General features: G+C 42.8%; 1 protein-coding gene across 1 annotated transcript in view; it reads right to left on the reverse strand.

The window, feature by feature from the left end:
- Nucleotides 1–12,950, reverse strand: part of LOC144596359 (uncharacterized) — a 185,732-nt gene that overhangs the window by 3,082 nt on the left and 169,700 nt on the right. Inside the window, exon 11 of the mRNA XM_078404616.1 lies at nucleotides 12,088–12,163. Coding sequence (XP_078260742.1) covers nucleotides 12,088–12,163 — 76 coding nt within the window. The remainder of the gene's footprint in view (nucleotides 1–12,087; nucleotides 12,164–12,950) is intronic.

The following is a 12,950-nucleotide window of genomic DNA, read 5'->3' on the forward strand; positions in this document are numbered from 1 at the left end:
ACAAATGTCACTTGGGTTTGTGCACATTCAGAGACCGAGCTTCAAACTACCATCATTGTTTTCACTGAAGCTTACAAGAGGATGGGATTACGCTGAACACCCAGAAGACAAAAGTCCTCTGTCAAACAGCCCCTGCTCCACCACACTGGTTGATGACAAGGCCCTAGAAAAGGTGGAGTACTTCCTATTACTCAGAAGCCACCCTGCGATGAAAGCAAATGTTGATTGTGAAATTCATCACCACTTTCCATGTGCTGGCATTGGATATGTTTTACCATCCTGGGACCTAAACATACTTTCAGGGTGAAGCAGTGATTCCCTTCCACACATGTCCTGCAGTTCTTGATCACAACAGTCTCGTCTACATGGGAGAAACCAAACGTAGATTGGGTGATTGCTTTGAGGAACACCTGCATTCAGTCTGCAGGAGTGGCCCTGAGTTTCCGATTGCCTCCCACATTAATTCATCAGTCTGTTTGTCTTTCTTCTTTCTTTGTCTATTTGTTAGTGTTAGATGTATGAAATAGCCTATCTTTAGCTGTGTATATGTGGGGGGTGGTGGGGGGGTGGGGGAAACCTTTTAAAAAATCTCTTCCTCAATGGAGATGCGACCCTTTCCGAGTCGTATCTCTGTTTGCGCTAAAAAAAATTAAAAATGCGGGGTCTTCCATCGCCCGCGGGGTCTTCCATCGCCCGCGGGGCCTTCCATCGCCCGGTGCGGCTCGGCCGCTGGACTTAACAGTGCCTGGTGCGGCTCAGCCGTGGGGCCTTCCATCGCCCGGCGCGGCTCGGCTGCGGGACTTTACATCACTGGTGCGGCTCAGCCGCGGGGCCTTCCATCGCTCGGCGCGGCTCGGCCGCGGGACCTACCATCGCTCGGCGCGGCTCGGCCTCGGGACTTTACATCGCTGGTGCGGCTTGGCCGCGGGACTTTACATCGCTGATGCGGCTCGGCCGCGGGGCCTTCCATCGCCCGGCGCGGGGCCTTCCATCGCCCGGCTCGGCCGTGGGATATTTCAGCGCCTGGTGCGGCTCGACCGCGGGGACTTGGGCGTGGGGAAGAGAGCGGAAGTTTTGTTGCCTCCATCACAGTGAGGGGGTGTTTGGAGTCACTGTGATGGATGTTTGTGTTGGGGTTATGTGTCTTGTGTTTCTTTTTTTTGTGTGACTGCTGGTAACGTAATTTCGTTCGGTACCTCGGTACCGAATGACAAATAAAGCTCTGTATTCTGTATTCTGTATTCTCTTCCACCAGTCAGCAGAAAGATAAAACATGATTACAATCGAGCCATTTACAGTGTATAGATACATGATAAGGGAATAACGTTTAGTGCAAATAAAGCCAGCAAAGTCTGATTAAGGAGAGTTCAAGGGTCTCCAATGAGGTAGATAGTAGTTCAACACTGCTCTCCGGTTGTGGTAGGATGATTCAGTTGCCTGATAACAGCTGGGAAGAAACTGTTCCGGAATCTGGAGGTGTGGATTTTCACACTTCTATACCTTTTGCCTGATGGAAGAGGGGAGAAGAGGGAGTGGCCAGGATGCGACTCATCCTTGATTATGCTGCTAGCCTTGCCGAGGCAGCGTGAGGTATAAATGGAGTAAATAGAAGGGAGGTTGATTTGTGTGATGGTCTGGGCTGCGTCCACAATTCGCTGCAATTTCTTTCCGTCTTGGATGGAGCTGTCCCCAAACCAAGCTGTGATGTATCTTGATAAAATCTTTCTATAGCGCATCTGTAGACGTTGGTGAGAATTGTGGGGGATGTGTCAAACTTCCTAAGCCTTCTAAGGAAGTAGAGGCATTAATGTGCTTTCTCAGTCCTTGGTTCTTGGTCCTCGACCCTTGCAACAGAGGATTGTGTCTATTTCCCTGACTATACTAACCCCAATTGCAACTACGTAACTCTTCTTTCCGCCCTCTTGAATGGCTCCCTGATCCACGGTGCCAATGTTAGGTTGCTCATCCTTCCTGCAGCCCCCACTCTCATCTACACAGGGAGCAAGAATCTCAGAACTGTTAGATAAGCTCAAAGACTGAGGCTCCTACAACACTGCCTCTTGGGTCCCCCTTCCTGTCTCACACATTCACTCCCTTGTTCTCCTGACCATGGACTAAATTGTAAGTAGTGAATCTAATGGGCGTGGCTGCCTCCTGAAACATAGCATCCAGGTAATTCTCTCCATCCCTGATGTGTTGTGTCGCATTACATTCCTTGCGTCTATATGCCTGAATTCTGATGCCTGAACTACCTACACTTGCATCTCAACGCAATTGCACCATCAGCCAACCCAGATCCATCAAAACCAGAATGGGAGGAAGTCATCCTTAATCCTTAGGGACTACTGAAGAGGTGGTGAATGATCTAATTAAAGGTAACTGACTCACTCTTATATGAGTAATAAATGTTGCCTATGTTAGCAAGATCCATGTAATATTCAGGAATAAAAATAAAGCTCTCCTGATTTTTGTTTCTATATATTTCAACGGATGTGAAAATTGGGAGGATTGTACAGTGGGCAATTAAATAAATATTGCTTAAGATGACCCTGCATGAACCAGTTATGGGCAGTTTATACCTCTAAAGATATTTCGTTCCTGTAGACACTTTGGATGTCCTCCTCAAATTACAACCTTTTGGTTTATCTCCCCATTTCGATCACCCTAGATGCAAGTCCCTGTCTATCTGCTAGGTTAGTGAACACTTTCTCACAACATTCCATTACAGATATGACTTGCTGCTAAATATATTTACAGCGGAACATAAATATCGATGACTTTCAAAGCCTCTTGATCTGGTAAATGTTCACAGTACTTTGTTTTAGATACTTCAAGAAACGGGAATGAACCCAGAGCTCCTTAGCTTTGATAACGGCTCTCAAGCAATGAAAACGTTTTCAATCACAACATTGCTCCGATACTGGCCTCACACTGATTTAATTTGTAAGTGTAAATTGAGTTTTTATTGCAGTTGCTGCTGGGAAATGTAGAACTAATTACACCATGAGCAGCAGGGATGTATGAATAACATCAGATGAAAAGTGTATGGTTTAAATAATACGCATTATTGCCTGGCAATTTTTCACCCATGATTTATTTCCAATGGATTATTAATGATTAAGCAAGATAGTGTGCAGGTGTGCCTTAACTACTTCCATCCCACTTTATTCTCTTTCTTGTTGTTCCTCCTTTTCACCGGTGCCTCTCTTCGTCACTTCATCTTTCCCATTCTGTTTTGGTCATACTAATGTTCTTTTCTTCCTGCCTCCCTCTCATCCATTCTATTTAACTTGATTATCATGCCCCCACTCTCTTCTCCATGCTTCTTGTTACATCTATTTTCCTGCTGCATATTTCTTTCTCCCAGTATTATCTGCCCCTCTCTCTTTGGTATGTCCCTTGTTCCTACATTCTCTCTTAACTACGAATGTAAATTCTTCTCTAATCAGTCTGCCCTGCTCTCTAGCTACTCCAGTCTCCTTGCTTTTTTAACTGGTGCCTGACTTACATTTGCTCTCTCTTTCATTTTTTTTCTTATGTTTTGCTGATCATCCACTTCTTTCCTTGTTCACTCCCTTTTTGCCTCCCCTGCATAAATCTGTTGTGATGAAACGTATATAACTCACTGACCATAAGTCTGTGATAATGAAAAATATAACTCACTCCCAGGTTACTCTCCTCTAGTGGAAGATGTGATCCATTTGCCTCCGCTGGTGGAATATATAAACTACTCGACTGTTACTTTGTTGTGGTGAAATATGTAGCCCACATACATGCTCATCTATCCTGGTGGAATTTACAACCCTCAGTGCTACTCTTTGATAGTGGAGCAGTCATCTCTAGTTCTGTGATAACAGAACAAATCACCATTCTTTTGTTACTGTGGAACAAAGAAATGCATTTCTACAAAATCCGCACTGTATTGCTTTATTATAAGAACCCCATGTGATTCAGAAAATTCAGTGAAGGCGGCATATCAACAAAGAGAAAACTACCGTATAATGCTCTGATTCTGTATAGTTGTATCATCATAGACTAAAATTTACATGGCCTTTATATTACATCCGATGCAATGCTATATATTCTGCCTGAGCAGAATAACTGGTGATCCATAGCGGTGGACTGCTTCAGCTTTTTGACTTTGATCTCCAAGCAGAATAGTATTTCAGATGCTATTCGCATCAACGCTACAACTTTTCATGCAGAAAAATTACATCAATCATCAGGCACTGACGTAGCTGCAGCCACAAAGCCACAGTAAAGTCCAAGGCTAAGGGGACTAACCTGAAACATTTCAGTGAGGCAATTTGCTATCACTCAGCCAGGCAAGAAGCAGGAATGGCAACAACAAACGGATTTTCAAGTAAAGGTGCTGATTAAAGACTGGTGCATTGACTGGTGAATTGCAGCCGTCATAGGCTGTTGAAGACAAGGCACCTCTTCCAGTAAATTTAGCCGATACTGTTGATAGAAATTTCTATTTGCTGAGGTCTTACAACTATTATGGCAAATGGAGTCTTCGTCTAAGGCGGTTCTTTATGTTTGCAGATGTCACTGGACAGTCCTAAAAAGGACAGGTAAACAGCCAGAGGTCCTGGTCATTCCAATGATGATGTAGGTGAATATAGGGATGAAGCCCTGCGGCATGAATGTAGGGAGCCAGGCAACAGACTAAAGAGTAGGCCCTATAAGGGTGTAACCTCTGGATTACTTCATTTGGCCTATCCACCTATTCTCATACTTACGTGCCAGTAAGAAATGAATAGGAGGATAGGTCAGATAACGTGTAGTTCAGTTTAGTTTGGTTTAGTTTAGTTTAGATTAGCTTAGTTTAGTTTAGAGATACAGCGCAGATACAGGTCCTTTGGCCCTGCGAATCCGCTCCGCACACTAACACAGTCCCACACACACTAGGGACAATTTACAATTTTACCAAGTCAATTAGCCTACAAACCTGTACATCTTTGGAGTGTGGGAGGAAACCGGAGCACCCGGGGAAAACCCATGCAGGTCACAGGGAGAACTTACAAACTCGGTACAGACAGCATCCGTGGTCAGGATCGGACCCGGGTCTCTGACACTGTAAGACTGCAACTACCACTGCACCACGTGTGGTTAAAGGGACGGTGCAGGAGATATGTTGCAACAGATCTTGTGTTACTTCTCACAACGACCCCTATTTTGGGCGATCCTCCTATCTCAGTATCAATGACAGTTCATTATGGAAGTCACATAGAGCACAGCACTATAGATTGTCCATCATGGCTACAGAATGAGAACTCTAATGTTGAAAGTGGAAATGTGGTCAAACAATAAATGCAGTCACTGAGGTCTGCCTATTTCTGAAATCATAAATAACATTTAGAAAGAACCAGTTTTGAAAAGGGCCTCTGAACATTGAGTGAATGGAGAAAATATGGCCAGGAATCAGATGAGTACTGAAACTGTTCTACAGTCAACACAATGAGTTGTCACACAAGCAAGACTGTATCAATAGGCTCATTGAGTGGTAAGTACCTCCACATTAAGAGAAAGTGGCACGGTTGGTGCTGCTGCTTCACAACGCCAGAGTCCCGAGTTCAATCCTGACCTTGGGTGCTGTCTGTATGGAGTTTGTACGGTCTCCCTGTGACTGCATGGGTTTCCTCCGGGTGCTCCAGTCTCCTCCCACATCCCAAAGATGTGTAGGATTGTAGGTTCATTGGCCTCTGTAAATTGCCCCCAATGTGTAGAGAGTGGGTGAGAAAGTAGGATAACATAGAACTAATGTAAATAGGTGATTGATGGTCGGCGTACACTTGGTGGTGCGAAGGGCCTATTTCCACACTGTTTCTCTAAATTAAAGTAAACTAAAAAACAGGCCCAACTCCATACTGAAGGAATAGCACTGCAGTTTAAAGCAAGAAACATAGAAAATATGTGCCAGACTGGCCATTTGGTCCTTTGAGCCTTCTACCTCAATACCACACAAATGTGCTGTTGTCATGCTTCTTGAAGCATTTTGTATTGTAAATCTATCTATCTTCTTCTTAAATACATTTGGAGACTTGGCCCCACCAACTGATGTGGACGAAAATTTCACATTCATCAGCCTCTGAGTGAAAAAACTTTTCTTCATCTCAGCCCTGTATCTCTTTCCCTACATCCTGTGACTTGATTTAAGGAGACAAAAAGTGCACACAATACTCCAGGTGTGGTTTTGCCAAGGCTCTGTGAAAGTGTAGAAGAATCCTTGCTCTTTTAATGAAGGTCAGCGTACCATTTGTCTTCTTAATTGCTTGTTTCAGCTACATATTTGTTTTCAGTGACTGTTAAGTATGAATACCAAGGTCCTTTTACGCACAATCTATTACCATTTAAATAATACTCAGTTTCTGTTTTTTCCCATCAAAGTGGATAACATCACATTTATCCACACTATACTGAATATGCCATGTTTGGCCCACTCAATCAATTTGTCTCAATCACCTTGAGAGCTACTCCCTGGCCTTGTGTGAACAGTAACCTGGAATCACTGTAAGCAAGTGCAGTATTTGCCAAAGTTGTCAGAACAAGCCCACAGAGACTCCTTTGCTGGTCCTTGTCACAGAGAACATTTAATTTTGTACTAGTTCTGATCAATAATCACACAGGTGGATGAAGTGGAATGCATGAGTTCATGTAGGACTACTGAAGGTACCACTGATGAGTCAAGGTCTCTGTGTGTCCATCCTGGTTTGTTTGTTTCTGACAATAGCCTCAGTTTTTATTTATTCTGTTCACAATCTTTATGAAATAGAATATCAAACATGCTCTTGTCCCTGAAGATCATCAGGCTTCCTACAGGGTAGCCAAATGTTCACCCAGAATATTTAAGAAAACTCTTGAGTACCAAGAGTTCCAGGGATATTTGGAAATCAGCATGAAATATCGTGTGATCAATTTCTTGAAGTACAAAACGACTCCATACACTGCCACAGGCACATCCGCAGACTGCTGATGAAGAGAGAGTGTGCCTTGTTCAAACAGACTTGACTTCTAGAGTTGAATAAAACCAGTTAGCTTGGTAACTCACCATGACCCTGATCACAAGGTGCACAGTTTCAAATGCATTTGCGTTCTTAATCCAGCCACAAAATCGAGCTCATGCTAGTTGGAGGCAAGATCAGAGATGGCTCTGTGGAATCAATGGATGGTTGATTGGAAATGGGGATATAATCTAGGTGTGTAGGTAGAATCAAATCATATTTGCCGCTGATGAGCCGATTCTGGATCGGTCTCACTCGATCTTGCAGTAGCATCAGAGTTGGATCATGTGTGAAATGTCAGGAAGTGAAGAACCAAATCTCAGCAATTTGACATAGAAACAAATTCTCTCAGAGTATAAATCCAGGAGCAAACAGTCTAAGAGGATCCAAACCTGGAAAGAAAGCCGTCGCAGCTGCGGCTTGCCTGCAGTCCGTCTGTCTTTTGTGTTGTTTGTTGTTTTTGTATGAATTGTAGTTTTAATATGGTGTAGGGTTTGTATGTTATGTTTGGGGGAGGGGGTGGGAGGGAACGGGAACTGTAAAATTCTCTCTTCCGAACGGAGACGCGACCTTTGTTTCTGTGTCGTGTCTCCGTTCCCGCTGCGGCCTACCACCGGCCATGCACCTGGGACCACCTGGGGCTCTGGTTCGCAGAGCCCACGGCCCGGACTCACCACCTGCGGCGCTGGCTGCCTGCGGATGCTGCGGGAGCGGCTGCGACTCGTCTCCGGAGGCTCCGGCGCGGGCCGCGTGGACATCGGAGGCCCGCAGGCCCCTGGATGGGGGCCGACATCGGGACCTCCGGCAGCGGCAGCGTGTTCGCCCGCCCCGAATCGTGGGGCTTGGGTCGGCCCGCCGCGGACCTTTCACCGTCCGGCGCGGCCTGGAATAGGCCGCGGACCTTTCACCGTCCGGCGTGGCGCTCCAATGTCAGGAGCCCCGACCGCCCCGACGTGGCAAGTTCAACAGCCTGACCACGGGAGAAGACGGCAGGGGAAGATAAAATACATTCTGGCCTTCCATCACAGTGAGGAGGGACTGGAGGAGACTCACTGTGATGGATGTTTCTTTTGTTTGGTGTTAGTGTATGATTGTATGTGTTATTGCATTTTTATTGATTATTCTTATTGGTCTTAGTGTTTCAACTGCGGGTAATGTTTCATTTCACTACACATTTATGTGTATGTGACAAATAAACGACTATTGACTATTGACTATTGAAGAATCCTAGGATCGGTAAATAGACTGAATATATATTTGTGTTCAATAAATATCGAGGTAAGTTACTTGCTCATTATTGCATTAGAGAAAAATTGGGAACAGCTTTAAGCATGAACATGACGTTCTCCATCAGAGTGTATTTATAATGTGACCCTATTGGACTGTAGAGTCAAACTGTGTGCCTGCTTTTCACGGCCTAGTAAACCTAACCTCTCTTCATAAAACAATAGGGGTGGCTTGGTAGCGTAGCAGTAGAGTTGCTGCCTTACAGTGCCAGTGACCCAGGTCCCACACTCCAAAGGTGTACAGGTTTGTAGGTTAATTGGCTTGGTAAAATTATCAATTGTCCCTAGTGTGTGTAGGACAGCGTTAGTGTGCGGGGATCGCTGGTCGGCAGAGACTGGGTGAGCCATAGGGCCTGTTTCTCTGAACCAAACTAAAGTAAACTAAAAGTAACATTATCACAAAAAGTCTGGAACATTGAGCCTGCCAGTGTAAAGCCTTAATATCCACATAGTTTAAGTGTGCTATATGCAAATATACTATCTCTGCATATATTCTGCCTTATTGCCTTTAGGCAGGCATTGTGTAATCTGTGTACTAGGATAAGATCCCCCTGTTTTTGGGAAGGCCGTTTTTATAATCTATCTCCAAAGAAAATTATAATTCAGAACTGATTGGGGCTATTTTAACTTGCTGCTGCAGTATACAAAGAGCAATGTGGATCAACAACCCTTTTCTACTGAAGCAAAATTATTCCCCTACCACTTGTCAAGAGAGTTTCAAAAGTTGTCAATTGTTTGAAATGGGGAAAGATTTATGACTTCCCTGCAATCATGAAAGATTCTGGAAGTGCAGATTAAATATGAATTATTGAGGCAGAGTGGAGAAAACTTTCCCTATTATCTAGTTCAAGAATGCTTGTCCCACATTGCAAAATGAAAGAGGAAAAACTGCAGGTTCAACAGTTTCTCTGGAATTTGTGCTCTGAAACACTGGAGAGAGGAGAGTTGAAAAAAATTAAACCAAACAAGCATTGTCAACACAGCATAGGCAGAGCTCTTTACCACATGAAATAATGTGAACCATGCTGCCAAGCCATCTAACAAGCATCTCAAAGGAAAGTCCTTTGAAAACTTATCAAAAAAACAATAACAGTGCCTGGCTGGAATTCAGTGATGCTTTTGGAATAATACCACTAAAATATCTTTATTTAACTGCAAACTATAACTGATTAGCATCCTTTGTAGTATATTGAACAATTTAACTCAGTGAATAAATTCTTCACGATGAATAAAAATCAGATTTATGATTTTTTAGGTACTCAAGAAAGACTATTTTCCAATTCATCTAAATGTACATTTGCACAGCAGTTCAATTTGCATAATATGCTGACTCTGTTAACATAAAGAGCATATATTTGAAATTTTGATTCACTCTTCTAAATTATTTGTGAAATTTTGCAATAAACAATGTGGCTATAACAAGAGCTTTCATTTTTCTATTGGTTAATGTAGCAAAACATCTCAAGGTGATTCACAGGGTATATCAGAGGCCAAGAGATGTAAGGGAAGATGACAAAATGCATAGTCAAAGAGCTCTGGTGTAAATTAAAATGAAAATGCTGGAAATACTCTGAAGATCATGCCGCATATGATTTAATGTTTCATTTTTGTAGTTTCAACCTCTTCTGTTCAAACAAAGAGACCTTGTAAATATATGAGTTATAGATGAAATAAAGAGATTCGCCCATTTTTAACTTATAACATAAAGCTTGTAATTTTTCCAAATTACTTTGCAATATTCATAACATATTCATGCTGTATGGGGAAAGCTGAGCAGTTAGTGATGTACAGCATTCAAAGGGGAAAGTTAGCCAATGATCTACCATATTACACTCAAGCAGCGAGCAAAATATGTTTTAACGATTTAGATGAGAGAATGTGACATCTTCAAGTTTGCGGATGACACAAAGCTGGGTGGCAGTGTGAGCTGCGATGAGATGATATGAGGCTGCAGGGTGACTTGGATAAGTTGGGTGAGTGGGCAGATGCATGGCAGATGCAGTATAATGTGGATAAATGTGAGGTTATCCACTTTGGTGATAAGAATAGGAAGGCAGATTATTATCTGAATGGTGTCAGATTTGGAAAAGGGGAGGTGCAACGAGACCTGGGTGTACTTGTACATCAGACACTGGGAGTAAGCATGCAGGTATAGCAGGCAGTGATGAAAGCTAATGGCATATTGGCCTTCATTGCGAGAGGATTTGAGTTTAGGAGCATGAAGGTCCTACTGTAGTTGTACATGGCCTTGGTGAGACCGCACTTGGAGTATTGTGTGCATTTTTGGTCTCACAATTTGAGGAAGGACATTATTGCTATTGAGGGAGTGCAGCATAGGTTCACCAGGTTAATTCCCGGGATGGCGGAACTGACATATGATGAAAGAATGGGTCGACTGGGCTTGTATTCACTCAAATTTAGGATGAGAGGGGATCTATTAGAAACATAAAATTCCTAAAGGCTAGATGCAGGAAAAATGTTCCCGATGTTGGGGGAGTCCAGAACCAGGGGTCACAGTTTAAGAATAAGGGGTAGGCCATTTAGGACTGAGATGAGAAAAAACATCTTCACCCAGTTGTGAAATCTATGGAATTCTCTGCCTCAGAAGGCAGTGGAGGCCGTTTCACTGGATGTTTTTAAGAGATAATTAGATTTAGCTCAGGGCTAAAGGAATCAAGGGATCCGGGGAAAAAGCAGGAATGGGATCAGCCATAATCATATTGCATGGCGGTGCTGGCTTGAAGGGCCGAATGGCCTACTCCTGCACCTATTTTTCTATGTTTCTATGTTTCCATTTGCCAAAGAGTTATTGTGGTGCACTATAACAGGGGGAGCTTGCCAGTTACTGAATTACTGACATGAACCACAACATATGAAACAGGCATAATACATCAGGGAGAAAAGCAAAATGCAAATGAGGAAGAGTTCACCAATGAGTTACAAACAAGCTGACAAATAAATATTTGACCAATAACTTACAGTGCTGCATTCAGAAATATAACTTGGTCATTGGGTTAAAGTGCAACACTGCAACAGGAAGAATCGCCATAAGGCACACAATTAGCGACAATTATTACTGTAGTAAACTTACTTCAGTCGTGGAGAGGAGGTTGAGGTTGGTGTTTTCCAGATAAACAACGTAGGTGGAAGATCTGTAACTTTAGCTAACAAGCTCAAGAAACCAATGCAACTTGCCGTTAAGAAAATTAAATATATCAAATGCTTTATAGGAACATGATAAAAGAAAATTTAATTTCATCATGTTAGGCAGATGGTTAAAAAGCCTGGTCAGGGAGATAAATGTTCAGAGGGAGAGAGAGAAGAGTAGAGATCCAGAGAGGTTTGGAAAGTAAATTTCAGAGGCTCTGGCCCAGGCAGCTCAGTTGCTTATTGAAGAGAAAATAAACAGGATTCATCATAACTGGAAGAGTGGAGACAGTGCAATAACGTACTGCTGAAGGGATTTATAGAAGGGATTTATAGAGGCAGCAAAGGTTGAGGCAATAGAGGGATTTGAACATGCCAATTTGACCGGTTAGCATGGGGTAGTGGTGGTCAAGTATGCTACACCGGATCAGAATTCAGTGATGTCTGCTGGAATTCCATACCTATGGCTGCTAAATAAGGATTCAAGCTTGACTGTGATGTCCCCTGTGGTGAAATAGCTGCTAAACTGAATAAGAAAGGTTTATTCAATGATGGTGGCAACTTTGAGCAAGTTATTTTTTTGCCAAAAGTGATTTAAATACCCATGAGGGAAGAGAAATAGGTTTAAATAGAAACATGGATCCTACCTCTTTACAGGGATCGTTGCCATCTCAGATTCCTTTGGCCGCACTTCAGTTTTTGTCTTCATCAATAGGCCAATTGCTGACAATAGGTGATAGAAAGATATAGAGAAACAAAAAGAGCTTATTTGTAAAATCTGTAATAGTTACTCACTGATGGACTACTCAATTATCCTAACTAGAGTAAAGGGTAATTCAAAGAAAAGAGCTGTCCATCTCTTTGTGCAACTACAACGACCCACTGATCTCATTTGATTTACAAGAATCTGACAAACGAAGTAATGTTAACATGTTCATGAGGCCACGTGACCCTTTCACTAGGAGGGTTTAGCTGATAGATCTAAGGAAGTGGGGCCGCAGGTCTGAAAGGATTGCTGTTCTATATTAAAGGATATGGCCTTTCGGAAAGATGGTGGAGGGAGGTTGGGAGGAAGACAGGAGTGCAGAAGCCAATTGTTTCTGTCAGCTTTAAAAATACAGATAAAAAATTGTCACAGTATGTAGCAGCTTAGCAAGGAAGAAGTCCCATGCAAAAATGAAGGGGTATGCAAATCTTACTTGAAGGGGCGAAACAGATTCCCTGGGTAAAAAAATGATGTCATATTACATCAAGATGGGAGTTATTATTTCATATCTTGGGTTAGGATCAGTGGAAATTCAGAGGCCTGAACTACTTAATCCGGAGGATAAAATTTCAAACACTGCCCCTCTCACATTTCAGTTTGACCATTTAAATTACTTGGAAAAAAATATCTAGAAATAAAAATTTAGTGTCAGTGAAAATAACCATGAGGCTGTGCAATAGCTCCAAAACACAATTCTTTTTAAAAATTGTCCTTTTGGGAAAGAAACATGCCGTCCTTTCCGGG

Source organism: Rhinoraja longicauda, chromosome 8, assembly GCF_053455715.1.
Source record: "Rhinoraja longicauda isolate Sanriku21f chromosome 8, sRhiLon1.1, whole genome shotgun sequence".
Classification (NCBI taxonomy): domain Eukaryota; kingdom Metazoa; phylum Chordata; class Chondrichthyes; order Rajiformes; family Arhynchobatidae; genus Rhinoraja; species Rhinoraja longicauda.